The sequence below is a fragment of the Muscardinus avellanarius genome, assembly GCF_963383645.1.
Source record: "Muscardinus avellanarius genome assembly, chromosome: 1".
Lineage (NCBI taxonomy): Eukaryota > Metazoa > Chordata > Mammalia > Rodentia > Gliridae > Muscardinus > Muscardinus avellanarius.
In genome coordinates, this window is record NC_137786.1 from 204965927 (window position 1) to 204992945 (window position 27019).

Here is a 27019-nt window from a genome sequence, read left to right on the forward strand (position 1 = left end):
CAACGTCAAAAATAAAACACAAAAGTTTTCTAGAAGTAGAAAATTCTTATAAACATGTACCTGTGTTTTTTTAAATTCTAGGAAAAATTTTTTTTTTTTTTTTGCAGCACTGGGGATTTAACACAGGGGCCTTCTACCATCAAGCTACACCCCCGATCCCATTTTTTTTTTATTCTTTATTTAGAAGCAAGGCCTCACTAAGTAGCTGAGGCTGGCCTCAAACCAAGATCCTCCTGTCTTAGCCTTCCAAGTCCTGGGATTAGGAGCATGCATCACCATGCCCTTCCAAATTACTAGATTTTTAGTCAGTGTATTTAGGATGGGCTACGATTTTACTTATAGATTATTAATGAGTTGATGAAGACTGAAAAATATTAAATTTTTTTCGGTACTGGGGATGAAACCCAGGGGCATTGTAAATCCGAGCTACACCTCCAGCCCTATTTTTTAGTCTTTTTAGTTTTGAAACAGTCTCACTGAGTTGCGAAGGACCTTGCTAAGTAGCTGAGGTTGTCTCAACCGTGATCCTCCAGTCTCCACCTCCCTAATGCTGGGATTACAAGCGTGCACCACCACACCCAGCATATTAATGTTTTAATTCTTGTAGTTTATAAGTTAAAATCATCACCCTTCCTTTTTTGTGTGTGGTACTAGGGATGGAACCCAGGGGCATTTACCTCGGATCTACACCCCCAGCCCTATTTTTTATTCTTTATTTTGAAACAAGGTCTCACTAAATTGCAGAAGACCTCACTAAGTAGCTGAGGTTGTCCACGCACATGAGATCCTCCTGTCTCAACCTCCCAAGTACTGGGATTACAAGCGTGCGCCGCCACACCCAGCCATCATTACCCTTCCTTAACTCTTCCACTGTGGTACATAAATTTATATTCTATCTAATAGTCTACATTCTTACATAACCATGGGTCAATACATGATAATGACCAAAAAAGATGAAAAGCAGAAATTCAGTTTATCAATGATTCTTTAAAGTAATAAAAATTAGACATGTTTAAAAGTAGTAATGACTCTGAATAAAGCATACACTTTAAAATCTTTGTTTAAATCATGGCTCTGCCACTTACTGACTAGGAGACTTTTAACAGGTAATAAAACTGTCATCCATAGCTGAACAATAACACTGGCCTTACCATACTTAGAATTAAATGAGATTAAAGAATAGACAGAACAATGTCTAAAACAAAGTAGGTGTTCCAAGGCATTGCTATATGACTAGAATGCTTTTTTAAAATCTGTTTTCTGCATATAGAATTTTAATTGTTTGTTCTTGGTTCATCTTCCCTATCCTTATCTTTATTTAACATGGGGCAGATAGAAATTCTAAACTATTTGTTGCACAGATTCTCTAGCTCATATCAGTGTTCAAAACATAATATAAAAACGTCACCAGAATCTTCAATATACTGATATCTCATCCTCTCTCTTATCTCTCTCAGCTGAAAATAATGGTATTTGCTTCAGCCTATACTTCAGCTTTGATGTTATTTCTGTGATTTCTATCCTTTCTACAGAATTTGGAGAATTCACCGAAGGCACATTTGTACCATTAACCATATGATTTGAATATTTTTTCTATGCTCCCTCTCATTATGTGTGTGCAGTACATGCACACACATAATGCATTTGGAAAAGTTAAACATAATTGAAATTTTATATGTGCAAGAACTTCAATTACATTTAACTTTTACCAAGAACTCAGAAGCCATACATAAAAACAAACTACTTTAAAGATTCCTTATCTTCTTTGGGGTCAAATATCTCTCTAGTTTGTTCCCATAGTACCAATATTTTACCATGCTCTGAAACAATTCTTTTTCCTAAATAAATGGTTAGCAAGCTTTTCCAATCAAAGGCTAGATAGTAAACATCTTTAGCTTTGTAGGCCATAAGATCGCTGTCAAAACAATCTAAATTTAATCTTATAGTTGTAGTTGGAGAGCGTAGACAGTATGTAAATCAGTGGGTTTTTTCCTTCCTTTCTCTCCCCTTACCCTTCCTTCTTCCTTCCCTGCTCTGATCTCCTTCCAGTATTCTACTGGTCTCCCTCCTAATTTTTGTGAGGTCGCTTTTCTTTCTTGTTTTTCCTCTTAGTTTCCACATATAAGAGAAAATATGTGAGCCTTGATTTTCTGAGTTTGGCTTATCTCATTAGGCATAATGTTCTCCAATTCCATCCATTTTACTGCAAGTGACATAATTCCATTCCTCTTTGTTGTGGAATAAAACTCCATTGTGTGTATATATATACCCCGTTTTCTTCATCCATTCACTGTTGATGGAGACCTAGGTTGGTTCCAGAATTGGATTCTTGTGAACTGTGCTGCTGTAAACATTGGCATGCACGAATCACAAGAGTACTCTGATTTCAATTATTTTTGGAAAGATCCTGAGGACCTTTCCATTTCTGATCTTTGGAGGAATATCCATACTGGTCTCCGTGCTGATTGTACCAATTTACAATTCCATCAACAGTGTATAGGTGTTCCTTTTCCCCTACATCCTTGCCATCACTTATTGTTATGTATATTCTCAGGTTAGGTTCGATTTGCACTTCCCTTATTTCTAAAATACTGAACTTTTAATATATATATATATTTTTTTTTTTTGGGTGGTACTGGGGTTCCTGGAAGCCCTTCTACCTCCGGGCTACACTCCCAGACCTATTTTTGCATTTTTATTTTGAAACAGGGTCTCCTAAGCCAGCACGCGGGGCTAGCTTCGAACCTGCGCGATCCTCCTGTCTCTGCCTCCCAAGCGCGGGGATTACAAGCGTGAGCCACCACGCCCGGCTTAAAATATATTTTTGACTGTTTGCATTTCTTCTTTTGAGAAATTAATTCCTCGTCTCCTGATTGGGTTATTTAATTTTTGGTGTTAAGCTACTTGAGTTCTTTACATATTTTTATATTAATCTACTCTGCTAGAGGATTAACAAGGGAGGCTCTTCTCCCGTTCTGTCAGTGCTTTCGTCATGCTCTTGACTTTCCTTTGCTGTATAGTAGCTTTATAATTTGATGCCTCCCACTTATTAATTCTTGACTTCATTTCCTGAGCTTTAAAGGTCTTACTGAGGAAGTTGTTGCTTGTGCCTGTGTGTTGAAAAGTTGATCTTGTTTTTCCTTCCAGTAGTTGCAAGGTTTCTGGTCTAATTCCTAGGTTTTGTGATCTTCTTTATATTGACTTTTGTGAAGAGTAAAAGAAAGGAATCTAGCTTCATTCTTCTACATGTTCATATCCAGTTTTCTCAGCATCATTTGTTTTAAAAGCTATCTTTCTCCAATATTTGCTTGGGGCAACTTTATCAAGATTAAATGTCTGCATCTATGTGCATCTGTCTCTACATATAGTTTTCTACTCCATTGGTAGAATATGTGTTTTTATGCCAATACCATGCTGTTTTTATTCTATAGCTCTGTAGTATAATTTGAAATCAGGAAGTATAATACCTCTAGTGTGGTTCTTATTGCTCAGAACTGTTTTGCTCTTTTGGATCTTTTATTTTTCCATATGAATTTTAGGACTATTTTTTAAGTTTTATGAAAAATGTTATTGATATTTGATAGGAAATGCACTGGTTCTGTAAACTGTTTTTGGTAAGATGGTCGTTTGAAAAAGATTTATTCCACCTATCCAAGGTCATGAGATTTTCTAAAGTCTTTGATTTCTTTCTAAGGTATTCCATAATTGTCATTATAGAGGTCTTTTACCTCCTTGGTTGGAATTATTCATAAGTATTTTTTAGGCTATTATGAACAAAAAAATTTTTACATTTCTTTTTCAGTTGGATTCATTACTGATATCTAGAGAAGCTATTGATTGTTATGTTGATTTTGTACCCTGCTACTTTGCTGAATTTGTTTTTTTCAGCTTAATAAGTCTTCTAATTATAATTTTAAAACAATATAAATAGCAGATCAGAATAGTAGATCTATTAAATTAGATAAAGCTATAAGAGACAAAAGACAATATTACTTATAAGCTATGAAATCCAGTGGCAGATTTCTTTTATGAATTTTTTTTTTTACTTTGTGGAATAAACTTCAGTACTTTCCATAGTAGTGTTAAACTTGGAAGAAAGCTGTAACATTAGATAATAGAGGAGAAACCCTAGTGGAACCAGGGAGGCAATCTGGTGGGGAGGAATTAATAAAGAAAACACTTCCAAATTATGTATATATGTGAAAATACCAATGACAATCTCAATATTCTGTATGGGGAAACGGGGAGTGGGGTGAGAGCTGAGAGCAAGCCTACTAAGTGCTGTGTGCATGATGTCACTGTCACTAGGAACTACATCATGATATGAGACTACAATGCACCAGTAAAGGGTTTGTTTGATTGATTGATTGATTGATTGATTGCAGGTCTGGGGATAGAACCCAGGGGCATTCGACTTCTGAGCTACACCCCTAGCCCTATTTTTTTTTTTTTTTAGTCTTTATTTTGAAACATGGTCTCACTAAGTTATGGAGGGCCTCACCAAATAGCTGAGGCTATCTGTGAGCCACGATCCTCTAATCTCAGCCTCCTGAATGCTGGGCTTACAAGCGTGCGCCACCACGCCCAGCTAATAAAAGGCAGAAATAATAGATGCTTTAGTATTAGTCAATTAATACTTTTGGCCTCATCCCCATCAGATCATACTTCCTTCCAGCAGCATTAGCCTCAGAATTATAGATAATAGAATGTAACATTTATCAAAGCTAAAGACCAAAAGGGGGCCAGCTGGCTTGTTCTTATGGTTATTTGGTGAAATCAAAATCTAAGAAACAAAGGCCCTAAACAGAATAACTCGATTTCTGGAAGGCACTTGTCCTCCTTAAATCCATTCCCACATCATGTAACTCAGGAAGATATCATTTTAAGTAGCCCTTAGAATCTACCAAGCAATGTATTTTCTTAATCAGCAACACTGTTTTCTAATTTTATGTACTTCACCTTGTCCAAAGAGGAGGAGGAGGAGGAGAAGGAGGAGGAGGAGGAGGAGGAGGAGGAGGAGGAGGAGGAGGAGGAGGAGGAAGAGGAGGAGGAGGAGGAGAAAGAAGAGGAGGAGAAGAAGGAGGAGGAGAAAGAGGAGAAGGGGGAGATTTATTTCAGACTTTTATTTGAGAGGGTTTTTATACATGACTGGTTTACCTGTCACAATCCATACACTTTAACTGATAGGGGATTTTATGTGACATCAAAAATCAACCAACCATACAACTGATGATGTCATTTGCACTCTAAAGGACTATTGGTTAAAGTCTTAAAAATTTCATCTGGGATAAATTATTCATTGCTTCAAATTTTTTCTATATCATTTTTGCTGTTTTCATTGGCCCCAGGATTATCTATTAATGTATGTAAACCATAATTATATCAATTATCACTTGTTTTTATTTAACTTAAACCCTCCAAATAATATGTTCTAGCAAAGATTAGCTTATAGCTTAAACATCAGAGAAATTATCTTGAGAATCCTCCCAATGACCTTTTGAGGATGTTTCTATTCAATTTTGCCCAAACTTTGGGTTACTTTACATACTCATAAGGTCTTTTATCCTCAAAATGCTATTTTATTCTCAGTGATCATGAGGCCATGTTTCCTTTAAAGACAATCCCCCCACATGAGACAACTAAAATCAGGTAGGTTATTTGATATTCCTGAATTAGTTTACATAACATATTTCAAATCACAGATGTTGCTAAAAGGGGAAAATGTTCTTTAAAATTCTTTATCATAAATCTTTTTTTTTGTAAATCCTTTTTTTCTCTCTCTCTACAAATGCAATGTGAATAGGGGTAAAAGAAGACAAAACTTGACCTTTTGTGATCCCAGCATTAATGGGTCTGTTCATAATTCAATCTATGTGTGTGTGGGAGCATCCATGTGGAAACATAGAAGCCTGAGAGACATAAAGCCTTTCCCTTTAAACATTATCTGACCCTATCATTCCCATTCACAAAAGAAGGCTTACGTATGCATATGCTGAAAAAAATGCACCATCTCATTGTGCAGCAGAAAGCCTACTCATTCTACTCTCCATTCTCCATGGAACTGCAGCACGGAAGTGACACTTGTACAGAATTTGGGCGAGTGACAAATGAGCAGAAGGTAGCATAAAAACCCTGAATTTTCTAGAGAGGAAGCAAGCTCAGTTTCTGAAAGAATGCAAATCTGAACATACCTATAAACATACATGCAGTGTTTCTGTATAACATGTAGGGCAGTTTGGTCATATTTATATGATGCATGCATGAAACTCCTGAATTCAATTAAATTCTCAAGATTATGTACAGTCAGCACAAAATACTATTCTGTTCATAATCTTTCTAAAGAGATACATATTAACGATGTTCATTTCTGAGTCATATGTTGAGAATACTTAATATTGGCTATTATTAATGACTCCTTGAGGAGCTGCTGGCTTTTCTAGTGATAAGTTCAACTGTCAGCCTGAATTCTCTGTGGCTTTGAATCTATCCATGTTATTAAGGAGAACTCTAGAGCACTTTGCAGAGAACTGTCACTTGAAATCATCACAAAGGTTGGTATCCTCTATGCTAGAAATGTCTTCGTGGCATATAACGTGCAGGATGCTCCCAAAGTCAGGTCAGCACCCCAAGTTAAGATCAAGAAACTTTCTCATTAACAACATATTTAAGATGAACCAGAAAGGAGGCAGGGAGATTATTAATGGGTATTTTAAGCTGCCTAAAATCTCTTTGTTTCAGGCCCAAGAATACAGTGTTGTTGTTGGTTGTTTTTTTTTTTTTTTTTCAGTTTAAAAAGTAAACATAACCTGAATTGACGAACAAATACTGGAAAATACATGGCAGCCTGTAAGCAAAGTTAAGTGCCTCTTGACTGAGAAGCTGAGAAGCAGTGCAATCAAAAGACAGCCTGAAGTGTGCGGCACCTCTTATTCTTAGCATTTCAACTGCTACCAAATTTTTAATAGTTTTCTAGAACCTTTCTGAGACGGAAAGATCTATCCTGTTTTTGAGCCAGAGGTCCCTTATGTGCTGCTGTTAAGCTTACTCAACAGATTAGCATTCCTATCTCTTCACAAGTGAAGGCATAGTTGAAAATAGAGATAATTTATTTATCATAACTCACCTGACAATAGGATATGCTGCTGGCAGCAAGAATGATATCGATCGCACCTTTTGAGGAAGCTCTGTAACTGTCTCACAGATCTCTAACTTTAGAAATATAATTGACAAGGGGTGCCAAGGGTAGTGGTGCTTGCCTATAATCTCAATGCTTGGAGGGCTGAAGCAGGAGGATAGCAGGTTCAAGACCAGCCTTAGCAATTTAGAGAGACTGTTAGCAACCTAATGAGACTGTTTCAAAAACAGATTTTAAAAAAGAGGAAGGGGCCTGGGGGTGTGGCTCAGAGATATAATGACCCTGAGTTCAATTTCTAATAATAATAATAATAATAATAATAATAGAACAAGAGTTCCAGCTACTATGCTCTGAAACCCAGCACTAGGCTGGCACCAATGAAGATGATAAGTCAGGTCCACCCCTGATACTCAAAGAACTCCTCCAATGGCCAAGTCTGGATGGCCAAGGATGCCCCAATAGCTTTGCCAAACCTTTCTTGTATTGCACAGTGGTCTAGGATGCTTCCATCCACTACTTTTTCCTCTCCCTTACTTGGTGACAGACCCGCATATGAGTCTCAGAAATCTCTCACTTTCCCCAGCACTTTCCCCAATTTCTCTTATTGACATTTCTTTTAACAAAATCCTAACACATTTGACCTCATCTTGATATACACTTTTCAGAGAACCTGGCAACAGCAAATTACATATAATTTTCCAAAATATTAACAGATTTTAACATGCAATATCATCTCAAAGTGGTCTTATGGTACATACATTATTGCTCCCAGTTTTCATGTGGAAATTATGTGAAATAAAACAAGATTTTAAAATAAAAAATAGGCAGTAGGACAGGAGCTAAATCTCAGATTTCATGATGTTTAATTTGATTATTGAAATATGTATAGAATGTCATATTTGTATAAAAATAAACCTTGGGGAAATTAATTTTCCCCAAAATTTCTCATTTTTCTTTTCCATCAGGATTTAACATTCCTATATGTTAATTAAAGCTGAAACTCGATGTCACTGAATTTTTCTAAACCCAAACATTAGAATTTATATGTCCTAAATATTAATATATTCTTGTATGAGAGTTGAATCGGCACAAGAAAATTTGGTGCATTATATTTGTGCATTTATCATGAAATATATGGTTAGTAAAGATGATATAATCACCATTTTAAGAATATGTTAAAACCCCGAAGCTTAAATAAATTTCTTTGCACAAATGTCAAAATAAAATGATATAAGGTTATTTTTAAAGTATTCACATTATTATATCCTTTAAGTTGCTTATAGATTTTATTTAGTGACATGGTACGTGGAAATTAGCAAATGTATGTTCATTCTTCAGGAAGATTAAATGCTTTTGCATTCTAGAAAACTACATGAAAATCATTTCCCCTTTTTGTCTAACACCAATTTTGTATTATTATTTCATTTATGGAATATGCTGTCAATGTCACAGCATGAGCTTTGGAGAGATGAAGGTTTGATTTAATAGTTCTTCATTACAATATTGCCTACAGAACCTCATGATTAGCTCACTTAGACCTGACATTTGTAAACTACAGTTTCCCCTTGATAAAAGATAATTTTGTTAGCATTTCTAAGATTCAGAATGATAATACTATTCTTGGAAGTTAAATAATAAAAAATAAGATTGGAAGTTAAATAATAAAAATAAGATTTAATTTATTAGAAATTCAAAACATTTTTGTGTTTTTCCTAGGTTGGCATGTTTTATAATTCCCAGTTTTAATTTAAATGCAATAAGTTACTAATGTAGGAAATTTATGACAAAATATTTCATAACACATTTTTCATAAAATCATTATTTGATTCATTTTTAAGCATGCAATTATTTTTAAGGTTGCTTATAACAATAAAATAATTTTCAGTTCAATCAGTTTTTATCACATTACTATCCATTAACAATAGTTGATTTATTATAATGCCAAAGCAAAATTCATCTTAATTTAAAAATTAGTGTGCTCATTATAGTTTTGATACACTTTGCAAATTAAGTTTCTTACTTCCTCTTGTGCTTTATGGTATTCCTCTGCTGTCATTGAAAGAATGTTTTTTTCTGTAATTTTCTCCTTCTGTTCATTCATGGCCAAGTTCAACTAAAAGAAATAAATAAATGACATGAAAACAGGCACTTACTGACACCTAATAGAAACATTTATTCAAACAACTAATTTAGCATAATCTTGAAGGTGATTTATATTAATTTTGCCCAAATTAATATGAGAATGAACCTCACTACATAGAAAGTTCACTTTTTTATTTAAAATACACTGAATATCTCACATCTCTCTATTGTGTTTAGGAATACTAATATGATTTGTGGAAGGCAGACATTAAACAAGTACTTTTTAAAGCATCTTTTAAAAATAAATTTACAACTTTATTTTATTTATTTATTTATATATTTATTTATTTTTGTAGCCCAGAGATTTATTGGAGGGGCCGGCACGAAAGGAAGAAACAAAGGAAGAGAGAAAGAGAGAGAGAGGGAAAGAAAGAAAGAAAGAAAGGAAGGGAGGAAGGAAGGAAGAGAAGCAGAGGGGAAGAGAGAAAGAAGAGAAAATGAGAGCAATTTACAACTTTCTAAAAACATTAAGCTGCCATTTTCTATGAAAATCTTTTGTTGCTTCCAAAGGCATGCACTAAGAAACATTAATGCTATCCCTCTCCCAATAAAGGATTCCCTCTAAGAATAGCAACAACAGACTTCTCATTGCAGGTAGGGAAAAATTCAGCTGCTATTACCTCAGGAAAAGATATAATAAGTATGAGTCAAAAATGTCAATTCAAACACCCTAAAATGTACTAAATAATTTATTTCCTAGCAAAGGATTATGTATCTAAATACCTGAAGATACCTTCACTTTACTCCATTTACAAAGATAAAAATCTTCTACTTCTATGGCTATACTTCTTTATAAATTATCCCTATGGAAACAAAACATGACTTGCAACAGAAGAAAAAAGCCAAACTCACACAATCATATTCATTCAACAGACTGGCATTAACAGAAAAAAGGAGAACAAGAGCCTGATAGAGAACCCCCTGAACTGTAATATTTAACAATTATTAAGCAATTGATTTGCCAGACCGTATGTCTTTACTGAGAATTAGACTAAACATGAATAACAACCATTTTAAGGTGTTTTTTGTTAATGCTGCTGTTATAAGTAAGCTTTCTCAATTGTATGACTGGTAGATCATGTTTGAGTTCATGTGAACTTTTTTTTTTTTTTTTGTACTGGGAAATGAACTCAGAGACCTCAGAGACATTATTCCTATGAGCTACATCCCCAGTCTTTTTTAGTTTTTATCTTAAAACAGGGTCTTGCTAAGTTTCTAAGATCGGCCTTGAACTTACAATCTTCCTGTCTCAGCCTCCCAAGTGCTTGGGATTATAGGCATGTGCTACTGTGGCCCGCTTAATGTGAATCTTTAATTCACATATACCTAAAGACCTGCGCCTCTGGTTTCAGGAAAAAGTGGTAGATGAAGGTTCAACATGTCCTCTTCGATCTAGCTAAGCATCTGTTAGAATAGTATCATCATGTATATCTGTGAGAATATCAATGCCAATCTCAGTCTTGTATGGGGAAGGGGGATGTGGGTAGGGAGCTGGCAGGAGCTGGGGCAGGAACTCACCAAGTGCTGTGTGCATGTTATGTCACTATCATTATTTACTACAATATGATGTGAGACTATAATGCACCAATAAAATATTAAAAATGAATAGTGTCAAGCTTATGAACACTTTATCCAATGGTATGTGATGCAGCTTAGCACATCAGACATTCTGGTTTGGTAGAAAAGAAAGGTCTGGTAATCTTTAGGTGATCTGATTATTTCCCTAAGAAAGGAATTGACACTGTCTCTGTAAAGGGAGCGTCAGTACGTTAGCCTTTGCCAGAGGAGAGGAGGCATACATACTCTGCCATTGCAGCATGGAATAGACAGTATATAAATGAATGAGCATGGCTATGCATCAATAAAACTTTAAAAACAAACACAAAACAAATGGCCTGGCTAAATTTGGCCAGCAGGCAGTGGTTTGCCAGCCCCTGCCCTAGATTGAAAACCACTGATAGATTTTTTTAAATCATTATGTAAGATTATTGTTAAGATCACTTTCCTCAAGGAATATTTGTTCCTGTGATATAATGATACAAAAAAGCCAGGCGTGGTGGCGCACACTTGTAATCCCAGCGCTTGGGAGGCTGAGACAGGAAGCTCACGCAGGTCCAAAGTCAGCCTCAGCTACTGAGTGAGGCTCTCAGCAACTTAGTGAGACCCTGTTTCCAAACAAAATATAAAATAGGCCTGGGAGTGTAGCCTGGTGGTAGAAGGCCCCGGGGTTCTATCCCCAGTACCACACACACACACACACACACACACACACACAAAGATACAAAAGCTTACCACTATAAAAACTTAAAAAAAATCATATTCAACTTCTACACAGAGAAGCTAGGGTGCAACACACTGGTCTCAAGTCTTTTTTTTTTTTTTTTTTAATCAGGATAGTTATCATCTTAGGAGGAGAAAGGGTATAGAAGACAGCTACTGGAGAATATTCATCAAGCTTTTCTGTTCTTTATAAACTTAATTTCCATCTAAAAACTTTCAGAGCAGACCATTTTTAAAGGGAACCAAAACAAAAAATAAAAACTAAGACATAAAAGTCTTTGATACCACAGCAGGTAAGTTAGGATCTAATGAGGTTTCCCAGGGCCATGACATTTAGAAGTGCTTCCAAATAACTCTTTAAAAGGTGAGAATTCTTTACTTTTGAAAAGCACCACAGATGAAAAAAATAACCTCCACACTAATGTCCTAATTCCAAAGAAAGAAATAACTTCTTTATAGAAATGGAAGAAAAACATGACATTAGTTAAATGTGTCATGTGCATAGTGCCAAATAGAGAAGTCCAGTAAAATAGTAAGAAATAGTCAAAAAACATGAAGACACACATATGGGGCCTTTTCTAGAAATAAAAAGGCATTCCAAAAGAGAAATACTTAAATGTGATCATTTAGAGAAAATTATTGAGGGTTAAAAGTCAGATGAAGAGAGTGAATCTTCACCCTGCGGTATTAATAATATGCAGTGCTAATAGCATCTTTCCTTCAAAGCTCACGACAGGACAACAATAGTAGAATTCCTCTCTCCTGTCACTTTTGATGAGAAAGTCCTGTTTTTTCATTAGGACAAAACCAGATGCTTTTGATTTGCTGTCCTTATCTCAAATATATAGAATAATTTTTTCAATGAAATCAATATTTCTGAGGCTGGATTTTTATGTATTAAAAAGTTAAAAGGGTCAAAAACTAAAAATCAAAAAGAAACCTAGATATAATTTATATACAACTATGAAAAGCTAAATCCCCACAAAAGAAGGGAGGGGAAAACCCGGTTACTTTGTTCTAAATATATCTTGCCCCATTAAAATTTGAGAAAACACCCCCAAATTTTCATTGTTCATATCATAATTTAACAAGATAAATAACAAGGTTTAATTCACCATTTATACTAGGACTTGCTGCCAAGATTTTAACAAATATTAGCAATACATAATTAGGTTAAAGTTGGGGCTCTTTCAGTATTAGTGGGAACTAAAATAAAGCAAGAGACTAGTTAAGAATGGTAGGAGAAAGGAAAAAAAAACAAGAATCTTTGGATATGTCAATGACAACTGAACAAAAATGTTCCAATAAAGTAGTTTTGTTAGACAAACAGAAGATAAAAGGGAAAAAATCCACCTTGAACAGTTAAGAATTAGGGAAAAAAAACCCACAGAAGTTTACCTGAAACAACAGATTCCAATGATATCATTTTCATTGGTTGTGATCTTTCAAAATTTATCTCTTTTGCTTATGAGTATCGACACTAAGGTTTCAGGCACTGTTACCTCCCTACAGCCCTAAAAGATCAGAATTGAGTAATATAGAATTCTGCGTAAAACATGTGATCCCTCGTGACTATTATTGAAGTGCTCTTAATCGTTGAGGCATCTTCAAGCAATTGCTGGCTCAGGAAGCTCTCCCTGAACACCCTAAAGAGGGAAACGGGTTAAAAACCTCCTGCTGGAGAAATCAGTCAGAAGAGCAGTGGTCTGGTCTTAAGTACATCACTAATAGTTAATGGCTCTTCTCTTTTTATCTCCCACCAAAATATTTTGAAGTTTGTTTATAAAAAGTATAGATTGAATTAAAAGTTTACATGATAATAAGATACACTATACAGACAGAATAACTCTGGTCACTCTGGAGGATAATTATTAATATCCTTAGGAAAAGTGCAGTAATTTAAACAAGTTTATATGTTCTGTTTATTGATTCCTACTGACATTTCAAATAGGCACTAGACAAAGTTCCTATGAGTCCAACCAAACTCTCATGTCTCTGAGCTGTGGGTCCCCATGTAATTTTTTTCTGTGTTCAGAACAACAACCAGTTATTCAAATGTGAAGTGCATAAAATGTGCTGTGTATAAAGTCCTTAATAAACCAAAATGATAAACCAAAATGATCTGACGAGAAAACTGAAACTATCTATCAGAAATCTAAGTTTTTCACCAGTAAATATTGATCTTAGTAAATTATTTGGCCCATATTTTACATTTGGATCAATATAGCAATACAGTTTAGCATAAACAATGGGTTAATCAGCCTTCATATATATTGACAAGTTTCCCAATGGTCTGTTAATATACAAAAGACTGGGACAAATTACTTATTTATATATACAAAACATGATTATAAAGGCCAGCTGCAGGTATTTTTTTGGAAAGTGCATTTTAATAAGGTCCTATTCAGTTACAGAACAAATGGGGAAGAAGTAGTTTGCACTACAGAGTTTAGCGCAAGAGCTTTCTCTTTTTCTAACCACGAAATCAATCATTTGTCCAGACTGTGGGAGTCAGAGTTAGTTACTGAAAAGAGCTCCGTATATAAACAAGTCAATAACTCATTGTGTGTTATTGTCCAGCTGAAGAAGTCGGCTTTCAAAAAGCTGCCCCTGCTTCTCTCAGAATGAATGTCACTGTATTCAGGGGCCGGAGAGAGCCCTTTGTTTCTCGCCATTGCTGGCTGCCATTTATGTATGGGAATGGGAGGTGGCTGCTGGGAGAGCAGGGAAGGCTACTATTTCCTACCATGGATGTCCAAGGAAAACTCTCAGTTTTATCAGCCTAAATAATTTCTATCTGGAAATAAATAAGGAAATTGATCATGAGTGACCATAAAAAAAACATGTGGCAAAAGAATTAAGTTATAAGTCTACTGCCATTTTAAATTAAATCAGACTGATATTTGAGGCTCCCAACCTGTCAATGTAGATGGTTCCAAAATTTATGCCACGGATAGAAAAATTCAAATATACAAAATCAAACTGATGAACCAGTCAACACATCAAACGAATGCACTCTCTGTTCTTGCCATAAAAAATAAGGTTGATTCTTGAGATTCTAATGGGATTTTTCAGAGGCTATATGTGTGTAGGGTATATATACATATACATTTATATACTTTTATTCATTTCTATTAAAGAGAAAAATCAATCATTAGAGAAAATATTATATTTTGGAAATATTAATAGAACTTCCTTAAGGAATGATTTAATATATTCAACACTTGTGGTAAGTTAAAGGAATTCCAACCGTATTTGACTTGAAAATTAATTTAACTATCCTTTATAATCCAAAGTATACCTAAAAATCATAAGATATAATCTTATTTATTTCATCTTCATATTTATTAAATAGCTACCCTATATTAAGAATCAGACCAGGGATGGTGAAGAAGCATAAAAGCAGATTTCAAAGTTTATAATTAGATTGGTAAATAACATGAGTATATCTGTTTAATAAATGTTCTTTTGGGGGTTATTTTATCTCAGAAATCTTTAAGCAAAATATTAACTCTCCATTGGATAAATTTATAGCTACAGACTAGGAAGAAATTAAGAACTTTAACTTAATCCAATTGATACCAGTTCCCTTCACAATTTAGAAAATCACAGCATTAAATAATAGGACATGTTTGCACATGCAACAAACTGTTCTAGACATTTTGCCAGATACAACAGGTTAATATTAAACTATAATATGGTTGGGGAGATAATTTCAGAAAATACGATAAAAAGTGAGAAACGATATTTGTCATACGACAGAACATAATTTCTAAATGTAAGTACAGCAATATGATCCATAAGTATGAAGGCCAAAAAATATTTAGGGTTGGAATGGTTGGAAATGGAAAGGCATAAATGTTAATCAGTTTCTGACAAGGAAAAAAATAAAGAATTGTACCAAGGGACATTATTATTAGTTAATATTATTATTTTAACTAATAATTACATGGTGAAATGTTTTAAGTAAAGGGGATTGACAGGGCTTCAGGGATGAGGAAAAGAAGACCAGCTGAGCCTCCACAAATAGCAGAGAAAAAGGACACAACTGACCCAATCAGCTAAGGCAGTTGTCTGGAAAGTTTCATACAGGAGAACAAAGCTAGACAGTTACTGTAAACTCATACTTAATCTATTTCTGAATTAAAATACAAGGAGGCGATTTACTTGTCAAGCACCTAGTTCTATGAAGATAATAGAACCAAGGACACCGTTCTGAGCTGTGCAATGACACAGCTCCATCTTCTCAAGCTGTACATGCTGATACGTGTACTCATGACTCATACACATGCTCATCTACTCACGCATATATTTATATACATACTCAGTTCCAATCTTAAAGATACCTTATAGGTCCTGACCTATCTTCACATCCAAAAATGTAGTCCTGCTTAAGTCCCTTTATAAAAAATTTCAAGAATGCCACTTCCAGAATTGGGAAAGGAAAATAAATCCTCCCAATTTCCAAATAATATTTTCTCTAATTCCGGCTCCTTCATGATTTAGTTCTGATACTCTGGGTATAGTGACATTCAATATAGCCCTGGCTTCCAAAATCAGCAGTCTCTCTGCATTCTCGCTACTTCTATGAAAAATGTTACTCTTTCACAGCCTGTAGCTTCTTTTTATATTTTATTTTATTTATTTGTATTTTTATTTTTTTTGGTGGTACTGGGGATGAAACCCAGGAGCCTTCTACCTCTGGGCTGCACTCCAAGACCTATGTTATATTTTTTATTTGGAAACAAGGTCTCTTAAGCCAGCAGAGGCTGGCTTTGAACCTGCACGATCCTCCTGTCTCAGCCTCCCAAGTGTGGGGATTGCAAGCGTGCGCCACCACACCCGGCTCACAGCCTGTAGCTTCTTGAAGACAGCTTGTTTTAGGAGATAATCAGTAAGAGAACCCAACATTTTATCTGATAACCAGTGAACTAACACATCATTTTAAAATTAAATTTAAAATATTTATAGTCTATTTAAAAAGATGCAAAAGATATGCATGCATTAGTTTGGTAGTTTGGTTTCCATTCTTTTGGGTAGATACCCAAAAGTGGTACTGCTGGATCATATGGTAAGTTTGTCCCATTTTTCTGAGGATCCTCCATATTGTTTTCCAAAATGATTGCACTAATTTGCAATCTCACCAACAATGCATTGAAGTTCCCACTTCTCCACATCATCATCAGCCTTTGTTGTTGTTTGTGTTTTGAATGATTGCCATTCTAGTTGGAGTTAGGTGAAATCTCAGGATAGTTTTGATTTGTATTGCTCTGATTTCTAATGATGTTAAGCATTTTTCTATGTATTCATTGGCCATTTGAATTTCTTCTTTTATGAAGTGTCTATTTAGTTCACTTGCCCATTTTTTATTTGTTTATTTGTTTTCTTAGTGCTGAGTTTCTTGAGTTGTCTGTATATTATAGATTTTAGTCCTCTGTTGGAGGAGTACGTACCAAAAATCTCCCATTCTGTTGGCTCTCGGGTGAGGTTCTTGATAGTTTCCTTTGCTGTACAGAAACTTTGCTGTTGCAGAAGTTTCATGCAATCTCACATATTGATTTGGCTTTTAGTTTCTTGTGCCTTTGGGGTCTTGTTGAGAAAGTTTTTACCTGTGCTTATATGTTGAGGTGTTGTTGGACCTATCACTTCTTCAAGGAGCCTCAATGTCTCTGGTCTAATTTCCAAGTCTTTGGAAAGTAGAATTTATTTCCATTTTTTGCATGCATATCTATGTTCACAGCTGCACAATTCATGATTGCCAACTTATGGAAACAGCCAAAATGTCTACCAACAGATGAATGGTTTACAAAACTATGGGATCTGTACACAATGTAATTTTCTTCAGCAATAAAGAAAAATACAATGACATCATTTACAGGAAAATGGATGGAACTAGAGGACATTATGTTAAGTGAGATTAGTCAGTCACAAAAAATAATAAATTGGTAGCTCTCTCACATATACAGAAGCTAGGGAGAAAATGGGTTATAGGAAGAACTCTAGATGAAGAAGGAGATACTATAAACAAGCAAATAAGGCAACCTAACTGAGGGGGAGGGGAGGGGGAAGAGAGAAATTCCCTAATGTACATAATGTACATTAACAAATATATCAAAGTCATTCACTAAGCCAAACATGAGAATGAGGGTGGGGGAAGGAAATGAGGAGAGAATTAGGTAAGGGCTAATTGGGTGATGTGTGCATGTATGCCTCTACCATCTTGTATTCCACTAAGATGTATGACCATAATGCACCAATAAAATATTTTAAAAAATTTTTAAAAAAGATGCAAAAGAGATTTCTTTATAATAATATATTTAGAATTTATTTGGCAATTTAAGAAACTTAAATGGCTTTTATTATCTTTTTTCCTTATTTCTTAAGTAATCATAAATTCTTCCCTACTATATTCTGTGGGGAAAATATTGTTGAATCAGTCCTGACTCAGTAACCAATTTAAAAATTTCTGCCTATGCCAGGCGTGGTGGCGCACGCTTGTAATCCCCACGCTTGGGAGGCGGAGACAGGAGGATTGCGCAGGTTCAAAGTCAGCTGTGCTGGTTTAAGAGACCCTGTTTCCAAATAAAAAGTATAAAATGGGTCTGGGAGTGTAGCCCGGAGGTAGAAGGGCTTCCGGGAACCCCAGTACCACCAAAATAAATAAATAAATAAATAAATAAATAAATAAATAAATAAATTTCTGCCTAGAAATTCTGTCATGATTAAGATAACACATGCTTTGTTAAACCGATTCTACTCCATTTCTTTCTTTACTACTGTAATGAAAAGCTGATTGGGGGAAAGCCGATTGTTCTGGCTAATGGGTGGTCCCCTGAATCTGGCCAGACCAATCAGCCCCTCTTAGGAGAGACAGTTTGGGGGAGAGCCATCCAGAGACATAAACAGATGAAGACTGTCCTTTAGATACAGTGGTTTCTACTCTTTCAACAGCTCCTTTTTTCAGTTCCCTTTGAATTTCATGGGCTACCATGTACCAACCTATTAAATTCTGGTTTTGCCTAGGTTAGCTGAAACAGCTCCCATTGATTGAAACCAACAAACCCTAACAGTAATGTTACATATGTTCTCACAGCAAATGCCCCATTACTTTAGGTCAGCTGGGCAAGTCTCTGTTCCTTGCAACTCAAGGTATCGAACTCAAATATCTTAATCATGCCATGAGTTCAAAGTCCTTCATCTATCACAGTGAGTACTATAACAGGAGTAAAGGTTTAAAAGTCTTCAACATGTTTTTTTTTCAAGTACAAGACTGCCAGAACTACTTGGGTATCCTGAGCATTTTGGACAATAATATTGTTTCTTCTGTGTACAATGTAATTGTGAAACAGGACAAATGAAAACTATTGCAAACAAGGCCTCAAAAGAAGATTTACTTCTCAAAAACACCCTTCCCTCCCCCCCCCCTTTGTGTGTGTGTGTGTGTGTGCGTGGTACTAGAGGTGGAACCCACGGGCTTTTCAACCTCTGGGCTATACTCCCAGACCTATTTTATACTTTATTTGGAAACAGGGACTCACTAAGTTGCTGAGATCCTCACTAATTAGCTGAGGCTGGCTTCGAACCTGTGTGATCCTCTTGTCTCAGCCTCCCATATACTGGGATTACAAGCCTGCACCACCACACCCTGCTCCCTATTTGGTATTTAAACAACTAAGAAGATTTAGACTGTAAATCTCCCCTGGAACATTAAGAGTAATGACACTTTAGTACTAACAAGCCTTTGCTGGTGTCAGGAATAAGAAATATATAATGTAGAAATAAAATAAAAGCCCATTTTCTTCTGTTCTAGAAGAATTACTGAAAGGAATCTGAGAGAAAGAGATAGGTAGATCCTGTGTCCTTTCAATAGGGTGTGGCTGGAGAAGGGAAACAAGAGTCAAGATGTAGAACAAATCCTAGAGGAGATAGAAGGGTCTTCTGCTCCCTCCTCTTAATATGGAACATATATAAATAAATAAAACCTAAGATAAATAAACTATAGTCACACTGCACATTTTTAGGATAAATTGATAAGTTGGCATTTACAAAACTGAGTAGGCTAACTAAGGATCTCAAAACATTTTAAATTGTTTATAAATTTCCAGAAATAAATTTGCAAGATCAGCTGAGAAGTATATGTGCCAGATATGTGGATTAGGTCCACTCATCCTGTCTCTTGTTAAACTATTTACTGGACTCAAATTGCTTATTACTTTACAAAATGAAGAACTATATTTGGTCTACACATCTCTCAAATACTAAAGCAGAGAATTCTTTGATAAAATATATATATCAGTAAAACAGGAGTGGTGCTGCACTCCTGTAATTCCACTACTTGGAAGACTGAGCAGGAGGATCACAGATGCAAGACCAGTCTCAGCAACTTAGTCCCTCAGAAAGTTAGTAAGACTCTGTTTCAAAATTTAAAAAGATAAAATAAAATGTGAATAGGGGGGTCAGAGGTAGAATGCCCCTGGATTTAATTTACTAATATAAATTGATTTTTATAAAATTAACAAGGGAATAAATTGAATTTGAAGTCATTAGGAGAATGAGTGTGTGTGTGTGTGTGTGTGTGTGTGTGTGTGTGTGTGTGTGTGTGTGTACTGGGGTTCCTGGAAACCCTTCTACCTCCGGGCTACACTCCCAGACCTATTATATATATATATATGAGATATATATATATATTATATATATCAAGGTCTCTTAAGCCAGCAAGGCTACCTTCAACCCAGTGCAATCCTCCTGTCTCTGCCTCCCAAGCGCAGGGATTACAAGTGTGTGCCACCACGCCCAATAGGAGAATTTATTTTTGAGTATCATACAAAAGAACTGAATTAATATCCATTACTAGCAATTATTACTGGTTTACTAAAATCACTTACCTAACCTGCACTGTGTCCCTAAGATTATGAAAAATAACACTCAATGTCATTATTCTTTCATTCTAAAAATATTTAACAATGTATCCTAATATTATAAATACAACAATTAATTTTAATAATGGTATTATTAAAAGACTTATATTAGTAGTTAAGATTTTTGCTATGTACATGTTAGAAATATAAGCACATATAAAATATATTAATTTTATATTAGCAGAACTATTGAATTGACACATTATTTGACAACCTGCTAGCTTTGCATAAAAATTCTTTCAAATGTCCCTTAAAAGCATCTTAAGCATATCATAACTATCTAGTCACTTTTACTTATTGGTCAAAGGGTATGTTATAGTTAGATACAAAATGTCCCCTAAAGAGTTAATTAATGTTTGGAGCTGATATACTTGAGTCATGAGGATTATAATCCCAAAAGCCCAGAAGATGATAAATCCACTGTAATGGATTTACCTGGGTAGTACCTGGTAGACCAGTAGGGTGTGACTGAAGGAGGTGGTCCCTGAGGATGCTACCTTGGAGATTATATATGAATCCTCCTCCTCCCCCTGCTAGTGAGCCCTCTCTCTCCCTCTCCTCTCTCTCTCTCTCTCTCTCTCTCTCTCTCTCTCTCTCTCTCTCTCTCTCACCATTTGGTCTCCCTTTGCCATGCCCTAAGATTCACAGTCCCCAACTTCATATAGACTGAGCCCAAAACCATAAGACCATAAATCTTCTTTCCTCTAAGTTACATGATCAAGTACTTATATCATGGCTGCAAGAATGCTGACAGATATAAGGGTGCAAAGTTTATTTACAAAATTACTAAGAGTACATTGAAATGTTCTTGCCACAAAGCAATGTTAAATATGTGAGATAATAGATATGATAATCATCTTGATTTAATCATTCTATAGTATATTCATATATTGTAACATCCATTTTACTCCCAAAACATATGCATTTATTATTTGTCAATTAAAATAAAAATAACCTTAAAAACTCATAGGACCTGGTTCAAAATTTTAATTTTATGCCTGACTTAAAGCTCTCCTCTAATCATAGTGCAAGCTAGATATTTTTTGACATGAGATGTTTAATTAAGATAGAAATAGAAACACATTGTCTTTTTATTTTCATCTTTCTCTGATTTTCAGTGGTGGAAGACATAAATTTTGCTCACTCCATTGGTGATGACCACATGGCCACCTCCAACTACAAGTCTGGCTAGAAGGTGGAAGGCAGTTGTGTTTCAAAACAAAGACTTCTCTTTGAATTGCCACATTGCTGCTACATAGAGGATAGCCATGTGATCTCCTCTTTGAATCAGGACATGTTTAAGAGTGAAATAATTAAACTGGGCAGATTCTCTTTCTCTGTTTCTTTGCTTGGTAAAGTCCTCTTTAATCCATCTTCAGATTGTTTTTGTGTGTGTGTGAAAGTTTGTCATCTCCTTCATAGTATCAGAACAGTCAGCTCACACATTGTTGAACCTACTCATTTATCAACTTTCCACAGTACCAGGTGTACCTCTATACCCAATTCTGTTCTCATGGACATACTTGGTGTTACTGATCATTTTCCCATTCTCTTTGGTCTTGGCTGAGAAATAACAATCATAGCAAACCCTGTCATCATGGGATGGAGTGGTTGGCTCAGCTCTGACAAATTACAGAACTCCCTACCTGTAAACAAACAAATTTGTTCAAGAGTGGTTGAAATCAAGATACTTAAGAATTCTCCAAGCTTTAACTGAAAGAAAGATGGTCTATGCCCTATCCAATGGATTGGCTGTCATTTATCATCAGTATATTGCTACTATATGGGAATATAGATCTTAAATTTTGGATATTTTCTCAATACTGGATGAACCTTGAGCAGATAAAAACATATATGTCAGCACTTTTGTTTTAGTCAGTTTTTAATGTCTCATTTAAGACAAAAATCTGAACCTGTCATTGTCTACTCAAAATATTTCAATGACTCCCCACTCCCTATGGGATAAAATCCCAATTGTCCTAAAATGACATCACTATCTGGCTCTTACATCTTCACGGACTTCATCTCCCATCTCCTTCTACATCTCTAACTCACAATTAGGATGTGCCACAGTAATTCTCATGATATAAATTAGTCACCAATACTCCTACATCCTGAAATTGTGAGAGAATCTCAAGATCTATCCTTCACATTCATCCCCCATTCCACTCAGAGACTCTCCCCCACCTCTGGGCCTTCCTACCATAGTCACTGGTTATAGACCTGATTTCCACTATAGGCTGGGGAGAATACAAGGATATAAAGTACAGCAGAACACTAGATTGTACCACTCTCACAGTTACACACACACACACACACACACACACACACACACACACACATTCTCAGATCCTTGCTCTGGTTTACCTTCTCCAGGAAGCCTGCTCTGACTTACTCTTAGTTCTAGGCTCAAGGGCCACATCTTTGATGACAACTCCCACTGTGTACCTATATTAACTATGCAAGGTGCTAGCATAGCACTTAGCAAAGAGAATTTGTGTCTTTTTAAAAATTTATCTTTATTAGTGCATTTTAATTGTACCTAATAGTGAGTCATAGTGATACATTCACATGTGTACACAGTGTCAGTGAGTCTGTTTCCTCCCCATATCTTCCACCTATTTATTTGAACTTTATTCAACTAGAGTCTTAACCAAGACTTAGATGAGAAACTGATAGTTTTATCCCTAGGCAAATGTACCTCTGGGGCAAGTTCATCCTTTTTTATATTTTTATTGGTACATTGTAATCTCACATCAAAATGTAGTTCACAGTGAGAGTGACATTCATGCACATAGCACGTGGTGGGCTTTCCCCAATCCCTCCCCACTCCTACACCATTCCCCAGACAGGATGTTGAGATTGGCATTGGCATGTCATAGATGTGCATAATGTCAGTGGAAGTGTTTCCTTCATTAATTCTCCCCCCCCACTCCTTGCCATTTTCCCCTCGACCCCCTCCCGTGCTCTACTGGGGCTTCTCCACCATTACCTGAAGTCCATCCTGTATCCCAGCTACTTCCTAGCTTCCTCATATGAGAGAAAACATATGACCCTTTACTTTTTGTGATAGGCTAATCTCACTTCCTGGCTTAGAGCTGGTGTAAGCCTAGGTTTCTTTGTTAGCACGAGAATGATTAACAAAGTCAGGGGTCACATGGTATCTGCTCCCCTTTGACAGAGGTCGGTACCCTCCTCCCACACTTCTGGGGGAATTCTTAGCTTTTCTGCTAGATGTCACATATTATGTAAACCTGTGTTTAGAATATGAAGGCTCTAGGCCCCAACTCTTCTATCTACTTGCTAAGTACTTTTAGTGAGGGTACTCTGCATTATAACAGCTGCCTGAGTACTTGACAGTAACCAGGCCAAGACTGCTTTTTTACATTTTAAAACCAATTTTTTATACATTACTACCAAATTCATTTTCCAAATTCATTTTCCAATATATTAATACCAAAGTCATTTTCCAATACTGGCACATTAATATCAAAGCTATTTCCAAATACATTTTGAAGCCATTTCCCAATATCTGCACATTAATACCAAAGCTATTTTCAAAGGCATTTTGAAGCCATTTCCCAATACTGGTACAACAACTATATTAGGAGCTGAGCATGAATTAATGAGACAACAAGGCTGTACAGAATCAGTGTTCCACTGGAGGCTTCAAATTCTGTCTGAAGATGACAACTGCAATTTAGCACCAGAAAATATGGTCATATTAAAAGTGGTTCAATGTAACTCCAGGCATGGTGGCGCACGCTTGTAATCCCCACGCTTGGGAGGCGGAGACAGGAGGATCGCGCAGGTTCGAAGCCAGCCGCACTGGCTTAAGGGACTCTGTTTCCAAATTTAAAAAGTACAAAATAGGTCTGGGAGTGTATCCCGGAGGTAGAAGGGTTTCCAGGAACCCCAGTACCACAAAAAAGGGGTTCAATGTGCTCCAAGATTTTTTCAGAAACCAGAAATTCAGAAATTAATGTAAAATTTTGTGATTTCTAGATGTTGACAACTAATTTTTGAAAAATATATACACACTCTATAAGTCAAATAAGTCTACATATTAAACCTGGCACTGACATCCTCTAAATGTATGTTTTATTTGTGCCTTTCTCTTCAGCTTTTGGGTTATATATTGTACACAAGATGATTCAATAAATTACAAGACCTTCAATTAAAGATGATAAGTATTTGTGAATAAAATACTTCAAAAATGTCAAAGAATTAATAATGGATAGTAATAAAAATAATTAAGGTAATAATCATGTGCATACTTCCAACTATCTTACAAAATGTAAAGTTACTCAGTGACATTACTCAATAGTATTTTAAAGAATAAAATTCTTCAATTGAAAGTAGTCATAATAATCACAATAGCCAAGAGATGAAAATATTTCATCTAATATTTTCCAATGAATAAACAAAATGTGGCCTGTATATAAAATGAGCTAGTATTCATCCTAAAGGAAGGAAATTATGATACATATGAAACATGGATAAACCTTGAACATATTATGGCAAATGAAAAAAGGCTATCACATAATGCCATATGATGAGCCCACTTACAGGAGTTTCATAAAGACAGGAAGTATAGGGGTGGTTCCTAGGGCTGAGAGCAGGAATAAAGGGGAGTGTTTAGTGGGTAGAGTTTCAGGTGGAGAAAATAAAAAATGTCTGAGATACTTGGTGGTGATGGTTGCAGAACTATGAATATAGGGAATATAGGTAGTGTCATAGAACCATCAAGTTAAGATTTGTTTTTAATATGGCCTGGGGTTATCGCTCAGTGGTAGAGCACATGACTAGCATATGTGAGGCCCTGGGTACAATCCCTAGCATTAAAATAAAGGATAAAAGCCGGGAGTGGTGGCGCACACTTGTAATCCCCATGCTTGGGAGGCAGAGACAGGAGTATCGCACAGGTTCGAAACCAGTCGCGCTGGCTTAAGAGACCCTGTTTCCAAAATAAAAAGTATAAAAAATAGGTCTGGGAGTGTAGCCCAATGGTAGAAGGGCTTCCAGGAACCCCAGTACCACCAATAAATAAATAAATAAATAAATAAATAAATAAATAAATAAATAAATAAATAGAAAATGTTGTGTTATGGTATTTTACCATAATACAAAAATAGCCATAATATATCTTAATAAGAAAAACATTTAATTCATTAATTTTATAAATATTTATGATATATAACATGATGTTTTGAAATATGTACTCATGTGGGATGGCTAAACCAAGCTATTAACCTATTAATTAACACAAACACATCTATCTTTTTTTTTTCAGTACCCAGGGGCATTGTACCTCTAAGCTACACCCTCAACCCTATTTTTTAGTTTTTTAATTGCTTGGAATAGGGTCTCACTGAGTTGCAAAGGGCCTCACTAAGTAGCTGAGGCTGTCTGAGAACTGAGATCCTCTGGTCTTTGTCTCCCAAATGCTGGGATTTTAAGAGTGTGCCACCACACCCAGCTCATTTTTCTTTCTTTTTCTTTTTCTTTTTTTTTTTTTTTTTGGTAAGAACATTTAAAATCTACTTCCTAGCAATTTTCAGAGATACAGTACATTGCTAATGATTGCCACACTGTTGTATAACATCTCTCTTAAACTAATTCTCTTGATTTACTGAAATTTATATCCTTTGACCAATATTCACTATATTTTTTCATTCTCTAACTCCAACCCCAGGTAACTAACTTCCATTCTCCTCTATTTATATGAGTTTAACTAAAAACACTCATTTTTAACTTTTTTAATAAGCCTTATTGAAGATGAGCAAATAAGGCAACCTAACTGAGGGGATGGGAGGTGGAAAAAGGGAATTTCCCTAATGTACATGACATACATTCACAAACATATCAAAGTCAATCACTAAGCCAAACATGAGAAGGGAATGGGGTGGGAACTGAGTAAGGGCTAATTGGGTGATGTGTGCATGTATACCTCCACCATCTTGTACTCTATTAAAATGTATGATTATAATACAACAATAAAAAATTTAAATAAAGAAAAAGTTGGTATAGATTTTCAAATTTAGACAATTAGAAAACAAAATATTGAAAAGTTTCATTATAAATGCCTTGAAGTATCATCTTAATATTCAAATATGTATACCAACTGAAAAAATTAAGTGTTAATTTCTTCAAACTTTAGTAAGAAAGAATCCTTAGGAGACATGAAGAGTTGGTAAGTTTTGAGTTATAGCAAGAGCTCTGCTTACATATCATTAAGTTCTTTCAATATACTTCCACTGGAATATTATAGTGTCAGAGTACTAAAAAAAAGTTACTTCTTTAAGTGTTTTATATATTCTATCCAATATTATTTTCACAATTAATGGGAATTTGTACCTATACCAATAATACAAAAGGGCCATTTGAGAAAATCAAATGAAATAACTAATTAAAACAATTTTTCATGCAATTAACAAAGAACTGTACAATAATGGTCATAATAATGAAATATTTTAGATGGTCATAATAATGAAATGTTTTTATTTTTAAAGAATAAAAAGTTTAACTTTTGACTTGATTCCAT

General features: G+C 35.4%; 1 protein-coding gene across 1 annotated transcript in view; it reads right to left on the reverse strand.

Moving 5' to 3' along the window:
* The window catches only part of DCDC1 (doublecortin domain containing 1), a gene marked incomplete at both ends in the record, with an annotated part of 459856 nt that overhangs the window by 254674 nt on the left and 178163 nt on the right, over positions 1 to 27019 (reverse strand). The window contains one exon of the mRNA XM_080690535.1: positions 9156 to 9248. Coding sequence (XP_080546661.1) covers positions 9156 to 9248 — 93 coding nt within the window. The remainder of the gene's footprint in view (positions 1 to 9155; positions 9249 to 27019) is intronic.